We start from the raw sequence: 27302 nt of genomic DNA on the forward strand, positions 1-27302 counted from the left end.
TATTCCTTTCCTGTTTATACACTGATATCAGCAATCTCCAGTTGACATTGATCCCCAGCACCTCCTAATGGAGTCTGCAGAGATATGAAAATCAAAACCCTTTATGGCTGACAATTAATCACACTTTGTCCCTACCCCCATCCCATCATTTCCCCCATTCCACCCCTGGCACTCATAGAAGTCTTGTGCAAATCTGAGCTTCCTCCACTCTAGGCTGTGCCTGCAGCTTTCAGCTCCTTGGCACCAACTCCCACCTGCTTCCCTTGCAGAAGGAACTGCTCAAGACATAGAAGGATGTTCATTTATTCTCAGCAAGCAAACCAAGGGAAGGCACAGCTCCATAAAAAGCAAAAGTCATTTCTCTAATGGATATTACATCCACTTTCCACAGAAGACAGTCTCAGACCAATAGAAAACATGTTCTCTGCCCAGCACAGATCCCAGGATGCCCCAAACCCTCCCTGCCCTGATTCTGCCCAGATTTGCTCTTTGCACACACAAGTCACACGCTGAAGTCACGAGCTCCCTCCATGCCCAGAGGGAGGAAAAGAGAAAAAGTGGCTGCAGAGCTCTCTTGTGCACAGCTACAGCTGCACTAATGCCAATATTCTGGGCTCACAGGAACTTGATCCAACAGCCTCTGCAGCATCTGCTCCCTGGGTAAAAATCTGTCTGGATGGCTCTGTGTTCTCCATCAGCTCCTGGCTGGCACTGCCAGACTGGCATGAGGAGCCCCTCAGCCTTCCCTGCTCCAGGCTGGACAAGCCCAGCTCCCTCAGCCTCTCCTCACAGCCAAAGGGATCCAGCCCCACCTTGGAGGCCCTTCCCTCAGCCTGCTCCAGCTGCCAGACATCTTTGTTGCCCTGGGGAACCCAATCCAGGCCCCAGTGATCTGGATAATCCACGTCCTTGATGTCCTGGTCACACAGCCCTGGCCCCTTTTCCCCGTGTCAGGCTCTGGGGTTGATTTGTGGAACATCCTTGGGGGAGGCTGTGGCTCCAGGTGGAGCAGGGGGATACAGAGGGACAGGGGACCCTGCTGGGCATGAACAGCATTGGACATGTCTGGGGAAACTGTGAGGGGGCTGGGGCAGAGTGACCAACCCAGTGACCTCACACAGCCCTGGTGGGATGTCACACAGATGCCCTGTGATGTCACAGCCTGCTCAGTGATCTTACAGAGACAACCTATGATGTTGCAGTTGCTCAATGAACCGTGCATATCCCACTCTGTGATGTCATAGCCCACTCTGTGACCTCATGTTACCAGATGATAAATTGCTCACCCCACGTGAGCTAACACAATGCTTGCTCTCCAAAACCACTGCCCTCTGGAAACCCCACAATGCCCCTTGTGTAAGAAGGGGAACTGGAATTCACCAGCCTCAGTGTCCTGCCAGCTCAGCCAGGGTGACTGGAACATTGGTGTCCAGGACCACCAGGGACCACCAGAGAGCCCCCCAGGACAGAAGATCCCATGGGTGAAGGGGAGGGGAAATACCTTAATGATTTTGGGGAAATGATTATCATATGTGTATTTAGTCCAGGACAATTAATTAATAAGTTTGCAAACTACAGAATATAAACAGAAACTTTCCTGTACTCAGCATGCACTGATTTGGGAGGAGCTGTCCACCTATGCATGCAGCCAAATAAAGACTGTTGCTTTTTAATGCTACATTGGTTTTAAGGAGTTTTTTATTTTACTGAATTTTTGGTAACACTCTCACTTCCAAAAAAATCTCTGTCTCCTGCTCTTCCCAGAGAAGGAGGGAGATGTGGTGGTCAGAGGCTTCCTGGGGTACAGTGACCCTGAAATAATTGAGTTTTCAATATTCTGTGAAAGAAGGAGGGTCATCAACCAAACTTCTCTACTGGAATTATGGTGAGCAGACTGTGGCCTATTCAAGATGCAGATTTGGGGATAACTGAATCAGATACTGATTTTTTTAAAGGGAAATAGCCCTTAAAAACACAGGTCTAGGATGGATGGACACATTTAAAGAAAGTAATCCTTATGTGGAAGAAGCAGTCTGTACCTGTATGCCAAAAAGTGAGTCGATGAGGAAAATGACTGTGGTGGCTGGGCATGGAGCTTTAGTGGGAACTTAGGGGACAAAAGGTGGTACATCACCTTTGTAAAGAAGGTCATAACATTCAGAAAGTGTTCAAGGATATTGTGAGGTCATGCAGAAAGAAAATTAAAGAGATGAAAGCTCAATTAAGACTTAACCAGCCCACTTCTCTGAAAAATAATAAAAATGATTCTATAAAGAAATTAATGGCAAATTGTGGGATAAGGAGAACCTCTACTCTTTATTGGATGCAGTGGGGAATACAGTAACTAAAGACAAGGAAAGGCTGAAGTACTTAGCAGCTTTGTTTTCTCAGTTTCCAGCACTAAGACAGGTTGTCTTCAAGACAAGTGTTCTCCTGAGCTGGTAGATAGGGACAGGGAGCAGAACAGACCCCCTGTAATCCAGGCAGAAGCATCTTGGAACCTGCTGAGCCACTCAGATGCTCACAGGTGTCTCTGGGACCAGATGGGATCCATCCATGGGGGACAAAGGAGCTGTTGGAAGAGCTCCCCAAGCTGCTCTCCATCATTTACCATCAGTCCTGGCTCACCAAGGAGGTCCCAGAGGATTGGAGGTGCCAATGTGAGCCCATCCCCAAGAAGGGCTGGAAAGAGGATCTGGGGAACTTCAGGCCTGTCAGCCTGACCTCGGTACCCAGCAAGGTGATGGAACAGATCACCTTGAGAGCCATCACAGGGCACCTGCATGATGGCTGAGGGATCAGAGACAGCCAGTGTGGATTTCAATATCTGCATTGATGACATGGATGAGGGCATTGAGTCCATCATCGGCAGCTTTGCTGGTGACACCAAGCTGAGTGTGAGTGTATGAAATCTGCTGGAGGGTAGGAGAGTCAGGTGGGGTCAGGTTTTTCTCCCAGGGAACAGTGACAGGACAACACAACACAACCTTAAGCTGTGCCAAGGTGAGGTTTAGGCAGGACATTAGGAAATATTCTTGTGTTCTGGGTTGGTGTTGTGACTAGCTCCACTCCCTGCCCCCACCATGGAGCTGCCGGCCGCCTCCCTGCGCTGCTTTATCTAGGCTGCTGTTTTCTGCTGGCCTGCCACCGCTGCTGCTGCTGCCGCCGCTGCTGCTGCTTGCCCTCGGCTTGCTTTTGCTTGCCCTTGGCTTGTTTTTGCTTGCTCCCGGCTGCCCCTCTCCCTCTCTCCCTTCTCCTCATCCCCAAGATTTGCACCGGCTCCAGAGGAGACGAATCTGAACTCGGGGACCACCTCTGGAAGTCTGCCCAAGAAGCTCTGCATCCCTTCCCAGTGAAGATCAGCTGAATTCGTCTCTCTCGGTGAAATTTTTTGGTCATCTGGGTCTGTGCTGGGAAGTGTTTCTTTTGTATTTTTGTTAATAAATAAGTTTTTTCCACTTTCCCCTGAAGAAAATTCTTTCCGAGCTCGGTGAAGGAAGGAATTGTAAGAGGGGGCGGGGGGGGGGGGGGCTACTTTGGAAGTCTTTTCCCCAAATTTGTCCTAAACTTGGACAAATGGTAAGATGAAAACTCCTATAGGCTCTATGTAAATGCTATAGAATTTGTATTTTGTACTAGATTGGTTAGAGGAAATTGAAATATTCATAGTAGAAAGAGATTTAAAGTGTTGTAAACAGGAAATTGCACTCTTACGCTCTTGCTCTCTCTCTCTTGCTCTCTTTCTCCCTTCTTCTACTCTCTTCTCCTTCCTCGCTCTCACTCCCCCTCTTTTCCTGTCTTTCTTATAACCCCTTACCCTCCCTTCTCCCCCTCCTCACCCTTACCCTCTGCTTTTCATTTCTTTCTTCTTCCCTCCCTTCATTATATTATTCTTTTCCTATCCTATTATCCCATTCTCAATTTCTGTCCTACTTTGAGCTGTAGCAGACAGCCCTCAGTAGGATTTCTTGATAGCCACGCCCTCTTGGTGCTTAATAAATTTTTACTGTAACCATCTGCATATAATGGGCTCTGGAGTTTGTTCCTGAGAACCATCTGAAAACAAACAGCTCCCGCATTTCCTTTATAGGAAGGAAAGCACAGAGCCCCAGTGTTTGAAGGCAGGTGAAAGCCAGCCCTCAGGAAGACAAGTGCAGCCAGACCTGTTGGTAATGGCAGCTTTTGTCTGAGAGCAATCCCTGGATATAGGGAATTTTGAAGGGAGAATCCCACTTTGACCGTGGATGTTTGAATAAGGGCAATTATTTTCCCTTTTAAGGAAAGCCCAGAGCCCCAGTGTTTCAGGGCACATGACAAGAGCACGGCAATGGGCATGCCAAGGGCAGTTGTACCAGTCAGGCCAAGCCAACCAGACCTGTTACCTGCTCCCTTAGATCCATGGGGCACTGCAGGGTCACAGTGGTAGTGTCATATTGGATCCTTGGTTCCATGAGTCCCAGCTCTGTCACACTGGCCCCTTGTATCCATCGAGCCCCACAGTGTCACAATAGTCCCTTATTTACATGAGGCCTTGCACTGTCACAGGGGTCTCCTTGGTGCCACAGTATCAAAATGGAACCTTGGTTTCCTGGGGACTCACAATGTCAGAAGGGTCTCCTTGGTTCCATGGGGCTCTACAGAGCCCCTTGATTCAATGAGGCCCCAAAGTGTCATCCTGGCCTCCAGGATTCCATGAGGCCCTGCAGGGTCACAATGGACCTTTGGTTCCATGGGGTCCTGCACTGTTCCTTGAATCCTTAGTTCCATGGGACCTGTAGTGTCACAATGGAGTCCTTGGTTCCATGGTGCCACGCAGTGATGCAATCACCCCTTGGCCTGACAAGACCCCACAGTGTCACAATGGTTCCTTGATCTTGAGGGTCGCTTCTCATCTGCTACTGAAGCACTGGGGCTCTGTGCTTTCTTTCCTGTGGAAAAGAACTATTCTTGTCCTCCTGGTACCCATGGTCAAAACTGGGAATCCACCTCCAGAATTCCCTATATCCAAAGACAGCTCCCGGACAAAAACTGCCATGACTGACAAGTCTGGCTGGCCTTCACTTCCTGAGGGCTGGCTCTCATCTGCCTTTGGAAACACTGGGGCTCTGTGCTTTCCTAATTAAAAGAACTCTTTTTCCTTTCCAGGCACCCACAAGCAAAACTGAGATTCTACCTCCAAAAATCTCTATGTCCAAGGATTTCCCCCAAGTGAAAGGTGTCAGGAGAGACAGGTCAGGCTGGCTTAGTCCAAGGGTGGCCGCCTCTCATCTTCTTCCAAAACACTTGGACTTCTCACTTTTCCTTCCTGTGGAAAAAGCCATCTATCTCAACCAGGTGACCATGGCCCAAAGTAGGATTCCACTGAACTATAGTATTCTGTTACAACTCAAAGAATTGTGTGTTCAAGGAAACAAGTTATGGGATATCTCAGAAGGTTTAGAAGCTAGAGGTTAGGAATGTAACCCATAGAGGTATACATCTTAGTACAGGGATTAGAAGTTGATAAAGATTGATTGTTTAACATTCAGAATCAGTCAAAATACACATATGGAAGCATTTAAGCAAAAACTGATATGCATTAGAAAATACTCAGAGCCAGCCAGGGGAGACCCATCTATCATAAATTTTGGCACTGAAACTAATAAAGACCAGACTGAAGTGATTAAAGTGCCAAGTAATCATAGTAACAGGTCAGAGGTAAAAAGTTTAGAGCCAGGTAGATGATCCTTACTTCCTTTCCTGAAACCCTCCAACTCATTTAAAAGACCACCGACCCAATACCAAGGGAACACTACGCAACCACAATGAGTAGGCAAATAATTTTAAGACCTAGCGGGGAATGGACGGTGACAGGTGATGAATATGTATAGGCATCTTGGAATATGCATGACCTTTGTGAATATATAGAGGGCTAAAATCCTTTGGGAGCAATCCTGTGTGTCCCCCCAGCACTGAAATAAACATATTATTTTGACTAAACTGGTTGAAAGGTATTTTGTCTTTGCCGTTCATTAATCATTTCGGTGGCCGCAGCAGGACCTTCTCTTCCTGCAGGAACAGATGGGAGTGTGACAGCTCCAGGTGCACCAACTCAAGGCCCTCTTGGACAAGAGACCTCCACTCCTGCCTGCTTCAGTGCAGGAGACAGACAAGTCTGCTGACCAAGGACAAAATGGTATGTTTATGATTTTAAAATTACCCAGGGGGAGAGGGCAAATTGGTAAGACATAGAAGATGTTCTATGCACGATGTGGGCTGAAATGTATTGCTTGCAAGCAGAAAGAAATGTTTAAGTTACTGGTGAAGGGATTCTGCTCTGCCGTAGAGGACACCCCTAGCAACTTCTGGGGGTGGGCTTGAGCAAATCCTGGTGTTTAAACTGCCAGTGGAAGGATTTGCCGTGCCTTGGAGGGCACCACCAGCAATTGTGGGGGTGAGTTTGGGCAAATCCTTGTTTATTGATGCTATCTTGGCAAGCTGTTATTTTGGTTGTGATCAGATGTGAGATTTTTCTACAATTCTGATGGCTATCATACGGTTTTGAGGCAACACTACCACCTTCTGTTGAAAGTTACAGTTGCAACAAGTTAAGAGTCAGTTCATTTGTGATACAACACTGCCATCTTTTGCTAAGAATTATATTATATTGTTAAAAGTGGCCAACGAAGCTCAGGAATGATCCGCAAGTGCCCAACCATCCAGGGAAGGGCTCTCTAGATGGTTTGGGCTCCAACCAGGTGAAGGAGGAGACGGCTATTGTCAAACAGGGAAAAGGGAAGAGAAAGAGGGTGTTTTGGGGGGGATTGTATTAGAGTCAAACAAGTAATTATTTTTGGTTTTTTTCCTGGGAACAACTCCCACTTGAGAATAATTTCAGAAACCCACAACTGCGGGGACTAATAAGGGTAACTCCTTGCTTTTTGTGTGGGCTGATGATTTTTCATTGGGAACCAGGGTGGCATCCAAGTTGAGTCCTTCTCTGCTGTAGAGGGTGTAACAAGACATGGCATTGTATATCTTGTAGAAGGAGACCCAGGTGCCCTCGGTGTGCTCTGGAGCTCCTGAGATTCTATAATTGGGAAGTAGCACACAATCATTTTGAAGTAGTGAGTCTAGTCTGTGGAAAAGGTTTAAAGCTGGAGAATTTGGATGTTTTTGAAAAAGACTGGGAATGGTGCCAGCTTGGTAAAATGAATTATAAGACTGCCCTTGTAGTTTATCTTTTGGTATTTGAGATACAAGTATGTATTTGTGGAATTTCTGCTTGGTAAAATAACAGAAAGAAGCAGCCAGCTGTTTGAGCTATTGGAGAAGGGGCATTTCAAATAATTTAGAGAAGAGAGCAAAAATAATCAGGACTGCGTGTGGTTAGTATTTTCATATTCTGAGACTACCAGGTCAAGGAAGAAAGCTGATATAAAATAAAGGAACTTGAGGAAAAAAGTAAACAAACAAACAATAACAAAAAAAAAAAAAAAAAAAAAAAAAACCAAACAAAAAACCCACAAAAACAAAAACAAAAACTGGAAAGAACAATGGGCACCAGTCAGAGCAAGGAGATTTCTAAAGTCAGTCCCCTAGGCTTTATTCTAGCACGTTAGAGAGAACTTGTGGGGTATGGAGGTATTGAAATCATGTGAAGTTGTGTACACATTGGTGGCCACTTTATAAACTGGGAGAAGGCATCTGATGGCTGCCCTCGGGGTGTTTGGATTAAGAAACCATATTGCAGTTGATGTTATATTTTAAAAGAGTAGAAAAATGGGACGAGGTGACATATGCTGATATGTTTTTCCCTTTTTAAATGGCAGAGAAGTTGTAAGTTGTGAGATTATACTTTCCTCTGATAGAACACTAATCTTAGAAAATTAGGATTTTAGTGACCTTGCTAAAAATAATTAGAAGTTAGAAGTTAGAAGGAGGTAGTTATATTAAACTTAAATAATTGACTGTCATTTTATATTTGCTCAGCGGTGTTTACAATGGGAAAAGATGAAACTGGTAAGCGGATCCAAAGAAACACAGACAATGTAACCAGAAACCCATTCTTTGAGAAACTGGACTATCCCCAGAAATCATTTGTATTGTCAGTGATAGAAAAGCTCAAGAGTTTAGGGTGAGGAAGATTCACTTTACTTCCTCCTTTTAAGAACCCTCCTCATGAAAATGACCCCAGACTTAATTTGAGAAGTCAATCACGCATGCTTAATAGCTATTCGAGCTAATTATCATAGGAAACAGGGGATGGGAGGGGCTGTTATTATGAATATGTATTTGCTTGAATCCTTTGTCAATAAATAGATTTTGTGATCACCTGTGATTTTTAACTGTGTTTTAGAGGATTACCTCATGCTGCTGCCCAGCGCTGAATAAACACACACTTTCTAACTTTAAATTGTTAGAGAGTCTTTTGTCTGTCACAGTTGAGTATCGATATAAGACCAATACTCATATTTTGGTAAATCAGTTGGCAACTCTGGTGGGACTCTGTTCTCTCTGTCCGAGGGGCCAGTGGGGTTTGGGACCCTTCTAGGGTGCCCACCTGGGATCTTCCTAGGAAGAGGGCTCCTTTTCCTCACTGGCACCCAGGGGAGCAGAACTAGAACTGCTGGAGATACAGACTAAAAGCTGTGTTTAAAAATTATAGATAAGTACCTGTAAGAGAGGCAAACTGGTAAGATGCTGCGAGACGTCAAGCACACAGTGAAAAAGTCTAAGTGGATTTGTTTTTAAGTTTCTGTGGAATTTGGTTTTGGTTTGTGTTCCAGGTGGGGCTGTAACAGCTCCAGGAGCTCTTGCCCGTAGTGGGGGATAGCGGCGGGCTGGTCATGGCCCCAGGAGCAGAGCTCACACGGCAGTGGGTCAGCAGAGCTCGGGCAGTGGCAATAACAGCATTGCCAGTATTGCTGTGGTACTGGAGCAGTGGTGGCTCCAGTTTGATTTGTGGATTAAAGGTGGTGTGGCGGTAATTTCCAGTTTGGGTCACCAAGCTTGCGGGTGTCAGTTGTGGTGACTCCTTTTTTGGGCTTGATCACAGTTTGCGTGTCCCGAATGTATGTGTGTGATTAAGTGTGCAGCTTGTTTTTGTGAGCTTTGTGTGCTTGAATTGTGGGTCAGCAGTGTGCTGTACATGTTTTGGTTTGTGTGCTTTTGGGAGTGTGTTGGCAAAAGTTTTGCATTTGTAAGTTGTGTGTATTTTAAGCCTTAAAATTGTTAGTATGAGAAGTGGTGCTTTGACTAAGTGTTGTTAGTTTTTAAGTGCAAAGGGGTGAGGCAGCGATGTGAGCCCCGAGCTGCTTTCTTCCCCCACTGCAGGAAAAACAAACAAAAAAAAAAAAAAAAAAAGTGTTTTGCCCAAAGTGTGATGTGTGTCTTTTTGAGTTATTTTAAGTGATTTGGTTCATTGATTTTTACTGTTAACTCTTTATTTTGTTGGCTGCTTTTATCCCTTCCTTTGCTGGATAGAGGGTTCAAGGAGGGGGATCCCAAGACAAAGGAATTTTTCTGTCCAAGAAAGGTTTGTGAGTGTAACCCCTGAGTTGTGTTTCATTGTGTAGTTTTTTGTAAATTGTGGGTCAGATAAGTGTATAAGTGAAAGATCTTTGTACCAAGTTACTGCTAGGCGAAGCTCCGGAGCTAGGATAAGGTTAAAAGGCACTGAGAAAAAAAGGAATTTTCAGTATGGGGGCAAGTGAAAGCAAAGAGGTTCCTAAAGGTAGTGCTTTAGGGTGTGTTTTGGCATATTAGAAAGAGCTGGTGGACCATAAAAATACAGAAACTAAAGGAGAGCTTATTAAGTTGTGCACACAGTGGTGGCCACTTTATAAACTTGAGGAGGGGGTGAAGTGGCCCCCATCAGGGACGTTGGACTATAACACTTTGGTACAGCTGATGCTTTTCCTTAGGCGTGAGCAGAAGTGACATGAAGTTACTTATGCTGACGTGTTTTTCACCATTAGGAATCACCATGAGTGGCAAAGGGCTTGTGGAATTAGACCACCCTCTGACCCTTTAGTGTTGGTTCTTGAAAAAGATAATAAAGCTAATAAGGAAAAGCCCAGGAGGTGTTGCAGCACATGCTCAATAAATCAAAGGTGTACACATCCTGACAAGGTATATTGTATGGAAACTCAGGAAGAGAAGACAGAGGAATTGCTCAGACCACCCCCTAAAAGACAAGAAACGGGGAGAGTGATAGGGGAAGGAGATTTGGAATTGCCATTAACTTCAGGTTTTACCCTTGCTTCATCCCCTGCTTCATCCTCACTTGAGAGAACAGTAATTAATAAGGGAGTCTCCCCTCCCACTCCCGAGCCACAGGAGCCAACCTGACTGTATCCACCCTTACCCTCCAGTGATAGTGAGGAGGAAGAACGCTCCCCACAGGGCCCTATAGCATCAAGAACCCAAAGAAAACAGAGAGAGACCATACAAGCCCCTTTAAGGGAAACAGTCACCTCTGAGGGGGAGACAGTGTTAGTCAGAGTCCCCTTTACTGCCTGGCATTTAGATTCCTGGGAAAAGATTGCAAAAAATTATCGAGTTGACCCACTAAGTGTTGCAAAAAGGATTAAATTTATGGTTAAACAACATAGGCCTGAATGTACAGACATTCAAATATTACTTGATTCCTTAACAGAATCAGAGAGGCAGATGGTTTTAAAGGTGGCCTAAGATTTAGCTGAGGATAATTGTAGAATAACACAGGATGATGTTATGGATGTATTTCCCCTTCAAGACCCAGGTTGGAATGCTAATATGCCAGAGGGAAGAGCATGGCTAATAAAATATCAAGAATTAGTAATAAAAGGACTGGAGAGAGCAATTCCTAGAACTATAAACTGGTCAGCCCTTTATGCTATTAAACAGAATTCCTCTCAAACTCCTTCTGAATTTCTAGACCAATTGTGAGAGGCAATGCATCAACACACCACCCTGGATCCTGAATCTGATGAGGGAATACAACAATTGGTAAACCTGTTTTTAGGACAATCTACAGGTGACATCAGGAGGAAGCTCCAGAAAATGCAGGGCCCAGCAAGTCAGAATTTGGAAACTTTGTTAGATGATGCATGGAGAGTTTTCAGCAATTGGGAAGAGGGGTGTAAACCAGGGACAAAGAAACTAGTAGCAATAACACAGGAAAATGTAAAAGGGAAACGTGAGCATGGTCCCCCAAAACAAGGACCACCCTGACTAGAAAAAAACCATGTGCATATTGCAAGAAATTTGGACACTTGAAAAAACAGTGTCCAGAATTAAGAAGGGGTGATGAACAAAGAAAAGGTGATTGAAAAGGGGAGGGGGTGGTGGCTCATATAAAGGAGGACTGAAGGGGACTGGAGGGCCCTACCCTAGAGGACCCTCTGGATATAATCAAACTAGGGAACAATGAAAAAGAAGTGGAATTTTTAGTAGACACAGGGGCAACATATTCGGTGTTAAATGAAGCCCTGATACCTATAACAAATGATTATGTTGTAGTAAAGGGAGCAACTGGCCACTCTGAAAAAGCATATTTTTGCAAACCATTAAAGTATAAGCTGGGAAAACAGTGGAAGATTCATCAAGTTTTGTATATGCATAAAGCTCCATCTGCACTTTTGGGCAGGGATCTGCTGGACAAGCTGGAAGCAAAAATAATATTTAAAAATGGGAAAATTTGCTTGGAGGTAAAAGATCAACAATATGTGAAATTGTTAAGCTTAATGTTAATAACAAAAATAATCAAAGTTGAAATGAAGAAGAAATTATTAAGAAAATAAAAGATCATGTATTCCCTGGAGTGTGGGCCTCTAATATACCAGGGAGAACAAAGAATGCTCCACCAGTACAAATTTGGCTTAAGGAAGGAGAACAATCTGTAAGGATCAAACAATATCCCTTGAAAAGGGAAGACAGAGAAGAGATTAGCCCAATCATAGAAAACATCTTGCAAATAGGATTATTGAAAGAGTGTCAATCTGATTTTAATACTCCTATTTTGCCCCTCAAAAAACCTGATGGATCATACAGGTTAGTACAAGATTTAAGAGCTGTTAATAAAATAACTGAAGGCTTATACCCAGTGGTTGCTAACCCCTACACCTTGTTAACTCTTAACACCTGAACTAACCTGTGTTACTGTTCTAGATTTGAAGGATGTTTTCTTTTGCCTCCCTCTCCATGAAGCCAGCCAGAAAATTTTTGCATTTGAATGGGAAAATCCCAAAACTGGACGTAAAACTCAGCTCACATGGTGTGTACTGCCCCAGGGGTTCAAGAACTCCCCTACCATATTTGGAGAACAGCTGGCAAAAGATTTGGAGTTTTGGGAACCCCCACCAGGAGAAGGAGAACTGCTTCTGTAGGTGGAGGATCTCTTAATAGCCACCCAGACCCAGGAGGCATGTGTGGATTGGACAGTGAGCCTCCTAAACTTTTTGGGGCTGCAGGGGTACTGGGTATCCCAAAAGAAAGCCCAGATGGTGAAACAAACAGTGATTTACCTGGGCTGTGAAGTAAGTGCTGGACAAAGAACCTTGGGGAAAGACCATAAGGAAGCAACATGCCAAACCCGAAACCCCAGACAGTGAAAGAACTAAGAACCTTTCCAGGCATGACAGGGTGGTGCAGACTGTGCATTTATAACTATGGATTGTTCTTTAAACCTCTGTACGCCTTAATTACGGAAGGAAGCAGGGATCTTCAGTGGACAACAGAAGCAACACGAGCCTTCAACCAACTGAAGAAAGCTCTTATGTCAGCTCCAGCCTGGGACTTCCAGATGTGAGCAAACCATTCTTTCTCTTTTCTCATGAGAAACAAGGGATTGCTCTGGGAGTACTAGCACAGAACCTGGGGCTGTACCAGAAGGCAGTCGCCTCCCTCTCCAAACAGCTGGACACGGCAGCCAAGGGGTGGCCAGGGTGCCTCAGAGCTGCTGCAGCAGTAGCAGTGAACATCCAAGAGACACACAAATTCACCCTAGGCCAGAAGATGACCGTGCTAGTATCCCACACAGTGTCTGCAGTCCTGGAGGTGAAAGGGGGACATTGGCTTTCCCCACAAAGATTTCTGAAGTACCAGGCCATACTGGTAGAACAAGATGATGTTGAAATTGTGGTAACTAACATTGTGAACCCAGCTTCTGTCCTCAGCAGGAACATGGGAGAACCAGTGATCCACGACTGCCTGGAGACCATTGAAGCCACCTACTGCAGTCACCTGGATCTGAAGGACACCCCTCTCGAGGAGGCTGAGAGCTGGTTCCCTGATGGGAGCAGCTGTTATCATCAGTGGGAAAAGACATGCTGGGTCTGCAGTTACCACAAGCAGAGAGGTAATAGAGTCTGGACCATTGCCAACAAATACCTCTGCACAAAAAGCTGAAATAATTGCCTTAACCCGGGCCTTAGAGCTGGCAAAAGGAAAAGAAATCAACATTTATACAGACTCAAGGTATGCATTTGGAGTGGTACAATGCACATGGAGCTATTTGGGAAAAAATGAGGACTGCTGAACTCACAAGGGAAAAATATTAAACATGCCCAAGAAATACTAAAACTATTAGATGCAGCTCAGTTACCTGAAAAGGTAGCTATTATGCACACCAGAAAGTGAGCTCAGAATTGGAAGAAAGAAATATCCTGGTGGACAGAGAGGAAAAGACACACCAAAGGTGAGATACCCAATGAAATAGTCAAGGCAGCATTAATTCCAGATGGAAAGATCTCTGTCGAAGGTAAGCCAGTATATAAAACAAAAAGGATAAAAACTTATTAAGGAAGGAGAAGCAACTTATAACCAGGAAGGGTGGGCTGTAACCAAAGAAGGAAAAGTTGTAGTACCTTCTTAGTTGTTGTGGTCACTAGTGCTAAAAGAACATGAGAAAAACACATTGAGGAATGCACGCCCTGTACAATTATTTAAAGGATAGAATTCTGACTAGAAAAGTACAAGGTACAGTACACAAGTAACTCGTCAGTGTAGTCTTTGCCTCCAAAATAATCCTAAAAATTAAGCTGGACAAATTGAAAAAGGCTGTGGACCTGGGCAGCAATGGCAAATTGATTTTACGGAATTCCCCAGGAAAGGGAGGTATTGTTACTTATAAGTGTTAACAGATAACTTTTCAGAATGGCCAGAAGCCTTCCCTACCCGGACAGCTAAAACACAAGAGGTGACCAAAGCCTTGTTACAAGAAATAAGACCACGTTTTGGAGTCCCAGCCGCTATATCTTCTGATAAAGGGCCACATTTTATCTCCAAAATTGTACATCAAATTAGTCACCACCTGGGAATAGATTGGGAATTGCATACTCCATATCACCCTCAATCCAGTGGCCAAGTAGAGAAAGTGAACCATATGATAAAACAACAAATTGTTAGGCTGGGGCAAGAGGCAAACTTGCCTTGGCTCCAGGCTCTTCCACTGGCATTAGTATGAATTAGAACAAAACCAAGAACAAAAGGGAAATTAAGCCCTTTTGAAATATTGTATGGGAGACCATATGCAGTCCAAGAAGGAATAACACCCATTCAAGTAGAGGAACAAACTCTACACAAATACATGGTAGCCCTAAATAAACAACTTAGAAAAATTGGAAAAAACGTGGCTGGGGCCCAAAGCAGAGAATTAGATGGGCCAGCACATGATGTTCAACCTGGGGCTTATGTATATGTTAAGTCTTTTGCAGAGAAGACTTTGGAGCCACAGTGGGAAGGACCATTCCAGGTACTCCTCACCACCTTCACGGCAGTCAAGATCAAAGAACAGAAGGCGTGGATCCATCACTCCCGACTGAAGAAGGCTCCTGAAGAAATTTGGAAAATTGCACTAGGCAACAGAGATCTGAAGGTGAAATTCACCAAAAACAGCGAGTAATGGACTTATAGCTATCATGGACATAATGCAAATGGTTGTGACCCTTGTGGTCATTGCCACGACTGGCGGGAGTAACTATGACTCTCTTAACTATGACTCTCTTAAGGCAGCTTGAGATGGGCTAGTTACTGACTGGGCTCAGCTGCGGTAGTCACACCTCCCCGATGGTCCCGCTGGACACCCGTTAAAGGTGGCTAAGATGACTACTGCCACAGTTGTGAGTGGAGTGTTGTCCCATCCCTCCCCTGCAGTGGCGTCGCGAACCACTTGCAGTTTCACAAAATGTAGAAACCAACTTGACGGGGAGAGGCTCACCCATCTTGATGGGAGTGTCCTCTTCCCAAAGGCCTTGTCCATGGGCCGGTCAGTTGGACAAACTGGCAGCGACTGGAACTGTGGCACGCTGCCAGTCAGGAGTTGACGACCTCCAGGTGGCTTCACCGACCACCATGGTTGTAACCAGGTGCAAAAGCTTGTGCTGATGCATGATTCTCAAGCCAGGTCATGCCATCACCAAGTTCTGCCGACTCTGTGACCCCTTGACAGCGGGGCAGCTGGATACCGTTGGTGGTGTCGCCCGATATTTGCCAGGGCCAGCTTTTACTTGGCCTCCTGAGCTGGAGGGAGCTCTGTGTCGTCAAGTCTAAGCAACTGTACGGCAGGACGAGTGTTCCCCGTAGCGGCGGTCTGTTCTGTAGTCTGGGTGTGCCAGGCGGTTGGGGGCAAGCCCGGGCCAGTGTCGCGGACTGCCACCTCAGGGCTCCGCGCTGGTTGCAACCCAGTGGCGTCGAGCGGTGGAGAGCCGTGATAGGGTACCGGACCCCACAGGGCACTTGGATGCAGTTCTGGGCCCCCTACTATAGGGTCCACTTGTACCATGTCCGTCCAGGGCCACGTCACTGGGAGTTCAGGCGAGACCACAGTCTGTTGGTGAGATGGGCTGTTCGATTGGGAAACCTCACTTCCGCGCGCCGCGTGGCGCAGTGTAACATCCTGTGCCGTCGCGTGGCATGTTCATGGCTGCGTCCCAAGACAATTCGTGTCTTGGACAAATTACCGAATGCGACAGGGTGGACGGGCCACCCTTACTTAACCCAGAAAAGGTGGAAAGACGCGTGTCTCTCCTCGAAAAAGGCAGCTTGTGAGGGTCGGTTACTAACTGGGCTCAGCTGCGGAAGTCACACCTCCTAGTGGTCCCGCTGGACACCCGTAACGGGTGACTGAGTTGACTTCTGCCCCAGTGTGAGTGAGGGAGTTTATTCTCCCTCCCTGTCGTCTGGACTCGCCACCCAGTGACAGTTTCACGAATCTGCTGAAACAAAGTACTGGCACAGCTATTAGCTGTCGCCCAGAGCCTGGTCCACGGGCTTAAGTTGGACACAGTTAGCAGCATGGGGGAGGGCCCCGCTGTTGACTTTGACAACCCTCACTTGAACTTGACTTAATTTGTTTTCCTGATTTGTTACCTGGACAGTGGAATTGGTTTTGGGTGGGAGGGGTTCATCCTTCTATTGCGTCTTGTACCATCACCCAGATTTGGGTCCAAATTTCTGATCTGGACCAGGTGGATGGGCCACCTTTACTTATCCCGGAAAAGGAAGCTGAAATTCACCAAAAACAGCGAGTAATGGACTTATAGCTATTATGGACATAATGCAAATGGTTGTGACCCTTGTGGTCATTGCCACGACTATAATAAGAGTCAAAGCAACACCACAACAGTACAATGTAACCAAGATTTACCAATGCCAAGAGAAAGCTTACAATCCCTACTCTCATAGGGCTTTGAGCAGAATATTAAAGGTCATGAATGCATGTACTTGGAAAGGAAGGAATATCTGGGGATGTGAATATGCATTTGTACAAGATAGGTTCCATGAGGCTTACCATGCAACCATGGAACTCGTCCAAGTTGGCCCTAGATTTGCTGTGACAAATGCTTGACCACGTATCCTGAATTTAGACTTAAAATTGAAGGGTGTGCAACAAAAGGGTTTGATCTTGATTTTAACGTTACTCAATATTGCATTGAGTTTCACAAAATCAAAGCCAAATCAACCCCACCAGTGTCGAGAGAGCTGTAACAATCCAGACTCCAATTATTTCAGAGAAAAAGGAACAACCTATAATTCCCACAATTATGAAGGAAACAGAATTTCAGAGACTGCTAACTACCTCAGAACAGTCTCTGAAGCAAGTAAAAATGGGAATGCAAGTAAATGCTTCTGCCATTCAGCCAGAATGTGCCCCATTTATCAAAACTCATTTTACGGAATGGACTACTTGGCTTCAAAATTGTATGCCCCCTGGTTTTAAGAAAAAGAAAGACCTTGCTGGGATATTAAGAGCAAAATTGGGAGTTTTAAACACAATGGACTCAGAGGTGTTAATGAACAAATTGACTGTGATGGGAAGTGATTTAATTAAATTATAGCAGCCTTTACAATTCTCTTTGTTAGCACTAGATAAGAATCATTGGAAACTGACTCAAATATTACCAAAATGGGAAAATATAGAAGACAAGACCATGAAGTAATAATTAAAGACACATCTAGTGCAAACATTTCACTGGCTGTTGGATGTACTCAAGCACAAATGTAGATGCAGTCAGTGGCTGCCGCAGTTCTCAGGGAAGGTGAAGAAGGGATATTCCCTGCTGGAATTTGCAAAATTCTTTGGGATAATGTCTCTGAAATGGAAAGAGAGCTTCAATCTTGGTGAGTTTCTGTTAATTTTACCTATGACCTTGAGACAAATACAGTGAGAGCTTTTTTTTAACTATACATAATGCATCTGTGAGCTTAATGCATCCAATATTTGTTCTAGGACTAAATCATGAAGGGACAGCATTGTATCCTTCCGAACAAAGAATGTGGGCACAAGAAGTTGAAGGAAAATGCAAGAGCATTTATCTAGAGCCCTATTCTATGAGAAAACAATTGAGATATATATGTGAGGGAACAGTGGAAGATAACAAAGATGCTTGCCTGGACACAGACCAAAGCATTTGCCACTTTGAAATGCATCTAACCAACCAAGCAACTTCACTTGTGTATATGGGACAAGGTTGTGTCTGTCTCAGAACAGCATGTCCCATGTCTATAATAATAGACAATCCAATCGTTGATAAAACTCAATTCAATTTATGTGTTTGCAATTGTACTAAAATCAAAGGATGCAACTTTTCCTATCAGTCACCTATAATACCACATCAGTACATAAAGGCAAACCTGGTTACTGTGCAAGAAATATTGCCTGTGCCTTTAGAAATGAATTTAACCCTAGTCACTCAGCTACTAAAACATCAAGAATCAAAAAAAATTTAAAAGAGATTCAAGATGAAGGGGAAAGGACTATGATCACAATACACCATGATACAGAGACCATAAAAGGGGTTTTTAAACGATTTGAAGAACACCTGTCTCATCATTGGTGGGATGTGCTATTTGCATGGTCACCAACAGCAACTAGTTTGCTTAATGCCTTAACCCTCCCAATCATTGTGCTGCTTATTTTAGTTATTATGAATTTGATTTTGTCTATCGCTGTACTTATTTATAATTGGAGGATACTACAACAAGAGGCAGACTTAGCATTGCTATAAAAGGCATATGGCTTGGTCTTAAGAGATCGCTGCCATGCATCTTGGGTAGATGAAGAGAAATACCCATACTGAGTAAAAAAATTTACTAATTTGAAAGGAGAAGTGAGGAATGAAACACTAATCTTAGAAAATTAGGATTTTAATTACCTTGCTGAAAATAATTAAAAGTTAGAAGTTCAAAGGGAGTAATTATCTTAAACTTTAATAATTTATTGTCTGTCATTTTATGTTTGCTCAGCTGTGCTTATAAAAGGAAAAAAAGAAACTAGTGAGCAGATCCAAAGGAACATAGAGAATGCAACCAGAAACCCATTCTTCAGAAAATTGGACTATCCCCAGAAATAATTCGTATTGGCATTGATAGAAAAGGTCAAAAATTTAGGGTGAGGAAGACTCACCTTACATCCTCCTTTTAAGACCCCTCCTCATGAAAATGACCCCAGACTTTAATTTAAGAAGTCAATCACACATGCTTAATAGCTATTCAAACTAATTGCCATAGGAAGTGGGAGATGGGAGGGACTGTTATTATTAATATGTATTTGTTTGTATCATTTGTCAATAAATAGACTCTGTGATCACATGTGATTTGGCAGTGTGTATTACAGGATAAGCTCACGCTGCTGCCCAGCACTGAATACACATACACTTTCTAACTTTAAACTGTTAGTCTTTTGTCCATCACAGTTGAGTATCGGTATTAGACCAATACTCACATTTTAGCAATTCAGAACCAAAAAGAGCATTGTTACACCATGGGGTCCCATGGACACAAATATCCACTGTGACAGTGTGGAACCTCATGGAACCAAGGGGTCTTTGTGACACTTCAAGGTCTCAGGGAACGAAGAAGTGCAAAGATCTCAAACATTCCCTGCAGGGTTCTGACTTGAGGAAAGGGAACCTCCTCAGTGGCACCTTGGGCTGGCACACACCTGAGAAGTGTGTCTGTTTGCAGTGAGAAAAATTAAAATTTTTAAATTGCTTAAAAAAAATTTAAAAAGGCAAAAAACTCCTCTTCATCGTATATCATCAGTCCTGGCTCAGCAGGCAGGTCCCAGAGGGCTGGAGGAGCCAGTGTGAGCCCATCCCCAAGAAGAGCCGGAAGGAGGATCTGGGGAACTCCAGGCCTGTCAGCTTAACCTCGGTGCCCAGCAAGGTGATGGAACAGATCACCTTGAGTGCCATCACAGGGCACCTGCAGGATGGCAGCTGCAGGGATCAGAGCCAGCCAGTGTGGATTTCAATATTTGCATTGATGATCTGGATGAGGGCATTGAGTGCAACATCAGCAAATGTGCAGATGACACCAAGATGGTTGTGAGTGTGGATGTGCTGGAGGGTAGGGGGGCTCTGCAAAGGGATCTGAACAGGCTGGATCCAGGTTCCAAATCCGACCAGGTGAGGTTTAACATGACCAAGTGCCAGGTCCTGCACTTTGGCCACAACAACCCCTGCAGAGCTCCAGACTGGGGACAGAGTGGCTGAAGAGTGGCCAAGCAAAAAGGCAGCTGGGGGAACTGATGGACAGCAGGCTGGACACGAGCCAGCAGTGTGTCCACGGGGCCAAAAAGGCAAATGGCTCCTGGCCTGGATCAGGAATGGTGTGGCCAGCAGGAGCAGGAGCAGTGATTCTTCCCCTGTCCTCAGCACTGGTACAGCCACACCTTCAGTACTGTGTCCAGTTCTGGGCTCCCAATTTAGGAAGGACATGGAGGGGCTGGAGAGTGCCCAGACAAGGGCAACAAGGCTAGTGAGGGGTCTGGAACACAAGTCTTGTGAGGAATCGCTGAAAGAGCTCAGCTTGTTTATCCTGAAGAAAAGGCTCAGGGGAGACAAGGAGGTGTTAGGGCACAGGTTGGACTTGATGATTTTCAAGGTCTTTTTCAGCCGCGCTGATTCTGTGATTATCTGAAACTACCCCTGGAGCAGCTGCAGGATGAGCCCTGGGTCTCTGCTTCAGAAGCTCCAGCAGCCCAGGTCCCTCAGCTTCTCCACACAGTCCCAAAGCCCATCCTGTCAGTTCTGTAAAGCCTCTCCAGCCCCTTCTCACTGCCCAGAAAAGGGATCCCACACCTAGACACAGCAGCCCAGATGTGTCCCCCTGGCCTGCGATGCCTCTGGTAAGGGAGCAGCACGAGGCACTGCAGGAGCCTGCAGACAATTCCTGAAGCACTTGTAGGATGATCCTGCACCCCAAGGGATGTTTGCATGGACCCAGCCCAGGAACTGAAATGGGGAGTTGGGCCAGAGAGGAAAGGGCAAGTTGGGATGGGCTATTTGCAGGGGAGGTGACAGGGATGAGAAGGAGGAAGAAACCAGGATTAGGAAATATTAAGGAATTCAAAGGGGAAGCAAAGAAAATGCTCAGGACACTTTGGCGGTGGCTGTCAGGCAGCCTTGGCTCAGTGCTACCAACATCTGCAGTGGGACAGGAAACTCACAGCTCATGGGAACAAATTTTCTGGCTGACTTCAGAACCCCAGACAAACCTGAATGGTTTCCCTCCCATGTCCCAGCCCTTGCTGGCCCAAGGGGCTGATGCCATTTGTGCTCACTCAGCTCTACCTCCCCACAGCAGCACCATGGGGGTGCTGACACCTGCTCTGTGCAGTACAAACAGGGGCTCCTGAGTCAGTGCTGCCGTGCCTGTGCCTGCAAGGATGTGGCACCTGTGTGAGCTGGGGTAGAGGCCAGGACTGCAGAGGGGGGATGTTGTTGGCAGGTGCATGAGGATGCTCTGGGACGCTGCCCTGGGCTGTCCAGAGCAGTGGGGATGGATCAGCCCCTGCTCTGCTACTCCTTGCCAGATTCTCTTCCTTGCAGGGACCTTGCAGAGCACCAGCCATGCTATTTGCCCTCAGCCTGCCCATGACCAGCCTGGGGCTGCTCACGGGGGTTTTCTCTGCTCAGCACTGGCCTGGCCAAGCGTTGTGGAGAGAGGCTGGGCAAGGAGCCTCGAGCCCCCAGGCCCTGCCCTGAGGTATCAGTGCTGTCCCAGCAGTGCCCATGGCCTGCCCCTGCTGCAGTCCCGGCACTGCCACTCCCAGGGCTGTGCCCGTCCTTGAGAGCACTCAGGCCCTGCAGCAACATGAGGGGCAGGAGGGCAGTGGGGCAGTGGCACGGGAGCAGCACTGGCAACACCAGGTGCTGCTGCTGCTGGGCACAGCTGCTGTGCCAGCACTGATCTACCCCAGCTCTGCACACAGGCATTGCTTCTGCAGCTCCAGAGATGGGAACAAAAGGGGCATCTCAGGAGAAAACTTTGCTGGGAGAGAAATCTTTCAGTGTGTTTAAAGCCATGAAGACTGCAACCCTTTCTTGACACATTTTGTAGCCACAGGAAAGATGGAGAAACATAACGAGCAATGGAACACAGAGTGGCTTTTTTTAATGGAAAATATGATAAAACTAAAACAAAGGAAAAATAACCCCACAACCAAACTAAGAAGAAGTATAAAAGATTACTTTTATTACAAGTGATTTTCAGAAACTGGCTAGCAGTTTAATGTTCCTGAAAGCAGCCAATCATCAGTGTCCACAATGAAGCCTTGAGCTCCTGGTTCCTCAGGCTGTAGATGAGGGGGTTCAAGGCTGGAGGCACCACTGAGTACAGAACTGACAGGGACAGATCCAGGGATGGAGAGGAGACAGAAGGGGGCTTCAGGTTGGCAAATATGCCAGTGCTGATAAACAGGGAGACCACAGCCAGGTGAGGGAGGCAGGTGGAAAAGGCTTTGTGTCGTCCCTGCTCAGAGGGGATCCTTAGCACAGCCCTGAAGATCTGCACGTAGGAGAAAACCATGAATAAAAAACAACCAAATGATAAACAGATACTAACAGCAAGAAGCCCATGTTCCCTGAGGTAGGATTTCGAGCAGGAGAGCTTGAGGATGTGTGGGATTTCACAGAAGAACTGGCCCAGGGCATTGCCAAGGCACAGGGGCAGGGAAAATGTATTGACTGTGTGCAGCAGAGCATTGAGAAAGCCACTGGCCCAGGCAGCTGCTGCCATGTGGGCACAAGCTCTGCTGCCCATGAGGGTCCCGTAGTGCAGGGGTTTGCAGATGGACACGTAGCGGTCGTAGCACATGATGGTCAGGAGGGAAAGCTCTGTTGAAATGAAAAACAGAAATATAAAAAGCTGGATGACACACCCTTCATAGGAGATGTTCCTGGTGTCCCAGAGGGAATTGTGCATGGCTTTGGGCACAGTGGTGCAGATGCAGCCCAGGTCAGTGAGGGCCAGGTTGAGCAGGAAGAAGAACATTGGGGTGTGCAGGTGGTGGCTGTAGGCTACGGCGCTGATGATGAGGCCGTTGGCCAGGAGGGCAGCCAGGGAGATGCCCAGGAAGAGGCAGAAGTGCAGGAGCTGCAGCTGCCGCGTGTCTGCCAATGGCAGCAGGAGGAAGTGACTGATAGAGCTGCTGTTGGACATTTCTGCCATATGGCCATGGGGAACTGTTAAAAGAAGACAGAGTAGTTGGGACAGGTTTCATTGTGTCAATCCTATGCTATTTTCTTACATATTTATCCAAAATTTCTTCTCTTTCATTGGGGAAATTTCTCTCACTTTTTTTTATCTTTTTTTTATCTTTGAGCTCAGGGTTTTGCTTTTTTTGAAGGGAGAGAAAACCTCTTTAAGCACTGGTCTGATCCTGAATACTGGGGTGCCCAGGGCTCCCTGTGCCCGAGTATAGTCAGACCCACTGGTTGTATGCAGCTGCCCTTTGCTCATATACACCTACCTATATTTCGGAATGACTGCATTTAAAATATGCCTGAAAACTAAAGAAGACCTTTTTGAAAGATCTGGTTTCAAAGCAAGATTTTCTAAACCCACGTTTCTTTCCCTGTGCAGCTAGACAGGATGGGATATCCAGGTTTGGTGCGGCTCTCTGCTGCCTGGAGTTGTGCCTACTGGGAGCTGTTTCCCTCTATCAAAGCCTTGTCCTTCCCAGTGCAGACAGAGCCCAGCCCAGCCCAGCCCTGGGGACTCAGGTCTGCCCTGCACACCTCTCCCAGCACAGGGCACTGCCCAGGGACATCTCCCTGCCAGCAGAACCTTAAGGGCAGCTCACACAAACTGAAATGCTGCAAGCCAAGGTGCTGCTGCTGCTGTCTGCAACCAGAGGAGGGTGAGGAGGCACTTTGTGAGGGAGATGTGAGGCAGATATGCTGATGCCCAGTGGGACAGTGCAGGAGTCTCAGTGACACAGACACACCTGACAGCCCTTTTGCCTTCCCTTGAGGAGAAATCTGAGAGCAGCCCTGGCCATGCAGCACCATTTCCACAGCAGGAGGAATCTGTCCTGATGGGGGTGGCTCCTTCCACCTCCAACTTCTCCCCATAGTCCATGGGGAGCTGCCAGGCATGATGACAGCTGCCCCTGGCAGGTGGCACATCCCCTGGGCTGGCCAAGAGCCCTGAGGGCTGCAGGAGCTGCTCTGCAGGACAGCCCTGAGCAGCCCTGGCTGCAGCCCCAGCTTCAGCCCCTGCAGCCATCCCTGGCAGCAGGAGCCATCCTGCCCTATCCCTCTGATAGTGCCCAGGGCAGCCCTGCTCTGCAGCACATCCTCATCCTGTGCCTCTGAGAAACTGGGAGAGTCCTCCTGACACATCCCCCTGGCTGTGGGCTGTGCTGGCTCCAGGAGATCCCTCCAGGAGCACAGGGGACATTGCCCTGCACCCACACACTCACCATGTCCAGGGCTGTGAAGATGTTTCTCTATGTGAAGTCTCAGCTCAATGTTTTCCCAGTCCTGATTGCCTTTAGCCTGTCTGTGCCTGTCTCCTGTCCCCTCAGTGACTGCAGGCAGTGCCCTCAGCCCTGATGGGCTGGGAGAGGAGCAGCTTCTCAGTAGAAATGGCTTTTTGAAGCTTTTCCTGGTTGCCATTATCTCCCTCTGTGCCAGGAGACACAACACAACGACTTTGATGACCCTCTCAGGAGTCTGGTCTGTTTTAAATTGGATTCAGTCCCTGAGAGAATGTTTTTCAAAAATCCTCTCAAGAACTCAAAATTAAATTGAAACTTGAAAGTTTCTTGAACTTTTAATGGGTCTCACTGAGAGACAGGACTGAGAATGTTCCCCAAGGTACCAGATGGAGCAGAACAATGGAGGCACTGGTGACAGGTAGGAAAAAGGAAAGTAAAGGTGTCTCTGATGCTGAGCATCCCTCTGGTCTGGTGAAGTTCATTCAGCAGGTTTCCTACTCCAGTTATGGAGAAATATTTCTGAGAATTTTTTTCTGAGAATTATTGCTATTTTAAGGGTGTATTTCATTTTTGTTCTCTTTAGAGCCAAGGTGAATGCAGTCTTCTGTGGTTGCTATTGATCCAGGGTTTCTCATCAGGACGTCTGTTCTGCTCAGAGAAGCTGTGTCTTGAGGTCTGACCCAATGTGGACAACCTTGGTCCACATTCCCAACCCCATCCCCTCTGTCCTCAGTCACCTGGGACCTGCTTTACTTAAAGAATGGGCTGCACTCAGGAAAAGAAGGTTTTATAATTTTATTTTTTTTAGGCGACATAAATGTCCTTACTTTAACCCACTGCAAACAGTTACCCTCCTCAGGTGTGTTTCAGCCCAAGGTGCCACCAAGTAGGTTCTATACGGGGGGTTCATGTTGTTGGGGGCGGTGACTGGAGCCAGCGCCATCTTTCCTTTCTGCCTCTAACTCCCATCATGCCCCACGGTCTGATGAAACTTCTTTGGAGCTTGGATTACAACACCCGTCATGCTCTGCGCTCCACAGAACCCCGGTATCCTCCCCATATGTCCCATAATTATCCCCAGACCCTCCAGGATCCCTAAGTTCCTCCTCAGCACCCATTTGGAACCCCCCCAGAAAATGTCCCCAGACCCTCTGAATGCTCCCAAGCCCACAGATGCCTGTTACTTCTGGGAACTCATCTCCTGTTATCTTCCGTGAGGTCAGAGCACCTCATAACACAGTCCTGTGCCTTAAACTCCTGCCAAGCCCCACTCCATAAAGAGCTCAGTTAGAGCTCCACAAGCTCCCCCCAAGTGCTTCTGAACCATATGCGTTCCACTCTGGGAACCTGAAGTCTCTGTTGAGAGGCAAAAGTGTCCCCCTAGTGCCCTCCCAGACCCTGCAAATGCTTCGTTAGAATCACTTCCAGGATTACAGCTCCCATCATGCTCCACGGTTCCTGTGGAGTGCCATTTCAGCCATGACTTCATCTCCCATCATTCTCTGCACCACACTGAGAGACATTGCAGCAGTGCATAGAACTCCCATGATGCTCTGCGGCCCCATTAAACTGTATTATACGTGCTCCTACAAATCCCATCATCTGCCACACCCCAGAGAGCCCCATTAGAGCCCCCAAGAGCCACTTCAAAGCCGAGAGTTACCCTCAGGATCCCTAAGTTCTTTCTTAGTGCACAGTGACTGCCTCCAAGTGTCCTCCTGTCCCTCAAAATTCTTCCCCCAGTCTCAAAACTGCCCCAAATGTGGCTCAAAAATGTTTCCGTGGACTTCAAAGTGCCCACCCTGACCCTGTGTGGAATAAAAATGATAAAAAATATGAATAAAGATGATAAAAAACATGAATTATCTTAAAGGGGGAGAATTAACGAACCAATAGAGCTTAATGAATGAGGGAAATTATGTTATTTAGAAGCAATGACCAATTTTTTTTTTTTTTTGTTTCTAATAATGTAAAGGTTTTTTTAATAAATAAAATATAGGTTATAAAAATATAGAATGGTAATAGTATGAATATTAAAATTAAAATTATAGTTCTAAAATTTAGTAATATTTTTATTATAAAGAGAAATTACTGAGGTGTTTTTATATTTTAGGTTGTCAGTCCCAGGTAGGATGTATTATGACATGGCTATCATAGGAGTGTGAAGCAGATTGTCCAAACAGGGTCAGCCCACAAGGGGCTCTTTCTTAAATGTGCCCAGACCTCCTGTGGAGACATTCAGCATCAAGATCACTTGGGAAATGCCTCTGTCATTTCCTGAACTGAAAAGTAGAAAAATATTCCCTTGAGTCAACTCATGGGATGCACTTTGAAATCTTGCTCCTTAAAAAACTCCAAGCTGACTCCAAGCAGCTGCACAAACCCTGGAGATTTGAAGACAACTGAAGGAAGACAAAGAGCACCTGAAAGCTTTCTGTATTCCAATGAGCCCCAGCGTGGATTTGGGGCTGAGTCCAGGAACCCCAGGCACTGAGAGAAGGTTGAAGAAGCTGCTCCAGGAGTCAGAAGCAAAACTTCAAGTTCCTTGAAGCATCAGTGGCCCCACTGAGGGCAGGGACTGCCAAAGGCACTCCAGGGACTGGTGAGAGCAGATCCTTGAGGGCAGGATTACAGGAGCCAAAGGCTGTGAGCAGGAACTGCAATGCTGAGCAAGACCTAGGCTGGTTGGAGGCAGCAGAAGAGCCAAGGGCAGAGCCCAGGCCTGGCCCAGCAGGGCCTGTCCCTCACGGGTGTCTCAGGGCTGTTTCTGGGGCACTGGGATGGGAGGGACAGCAAGGACAAATGGCATCACCCTGCAAGCCCTGCCAGCCTGCTCAGGGAGGGCTGGGGCAGCAGCAAAGTGCAGCCCCTGCAAGGAAAGTTCCTCCTGTGGGGCTTCAGAGGCACTGCCCAGCCCAGGGCACAAAGGCCTGGGTGCCTCTGGCCCTGCCAGCCCTGCCCAGCCCTTGGCCATCTCTCCTGCAGCCTGTGCCCCTGTGCGTGCTACTCCTCTGCCCTGCCCGGCTGCACACGCCCATCTCACTGTGCCCCCAGCATTTCTCAGCCCAGCATTGCTGTGCCCTCCCTGGGCTCCCTGCACCCAGCGCTGCCG

General features: G+C 46.6%; 1 protein-coding gene across 1 annotated transcript; it reads right to left on the reverse strand.

Annotated features, from left to right (window-relative positions):
* Positions 1-21975: 21975 nt before the first annotated feature.
* On the reverse strand, positions 21976-22563 carry LOC306816463 (olfactory receptor 14J1-like; the record flags this gene model as incomplete). Its single annotated transcript, XM_079332903.1, has 1 exon — positions 21976-22563. The coding sequence occupies one exon, from the start codon at positions 22561-22563 to the stop codon at positions 21976-21978; it is 588 nt and encodes a 195-aa protein (XP_079189029.1).
* Between the last annotated feature and the right edge of the window lie 4739 nt (positions 22564-27302).

The sequence above is a fragment of the Erithacus rubecula genome (genome assembly GCF_903797595.1).
Source record: "Erithacus rubecula genome assembly, contig: scaffold_611_arrow_ctg1, whole genome shotgun sequence".
Classification (NCBI taxonomy): domain Eukaryota; kingdom Metazoa; phylum Chordata; class Aves; order Passeriformes; family Muscicapidae; genus Erithacus; species Erithacus rubecula.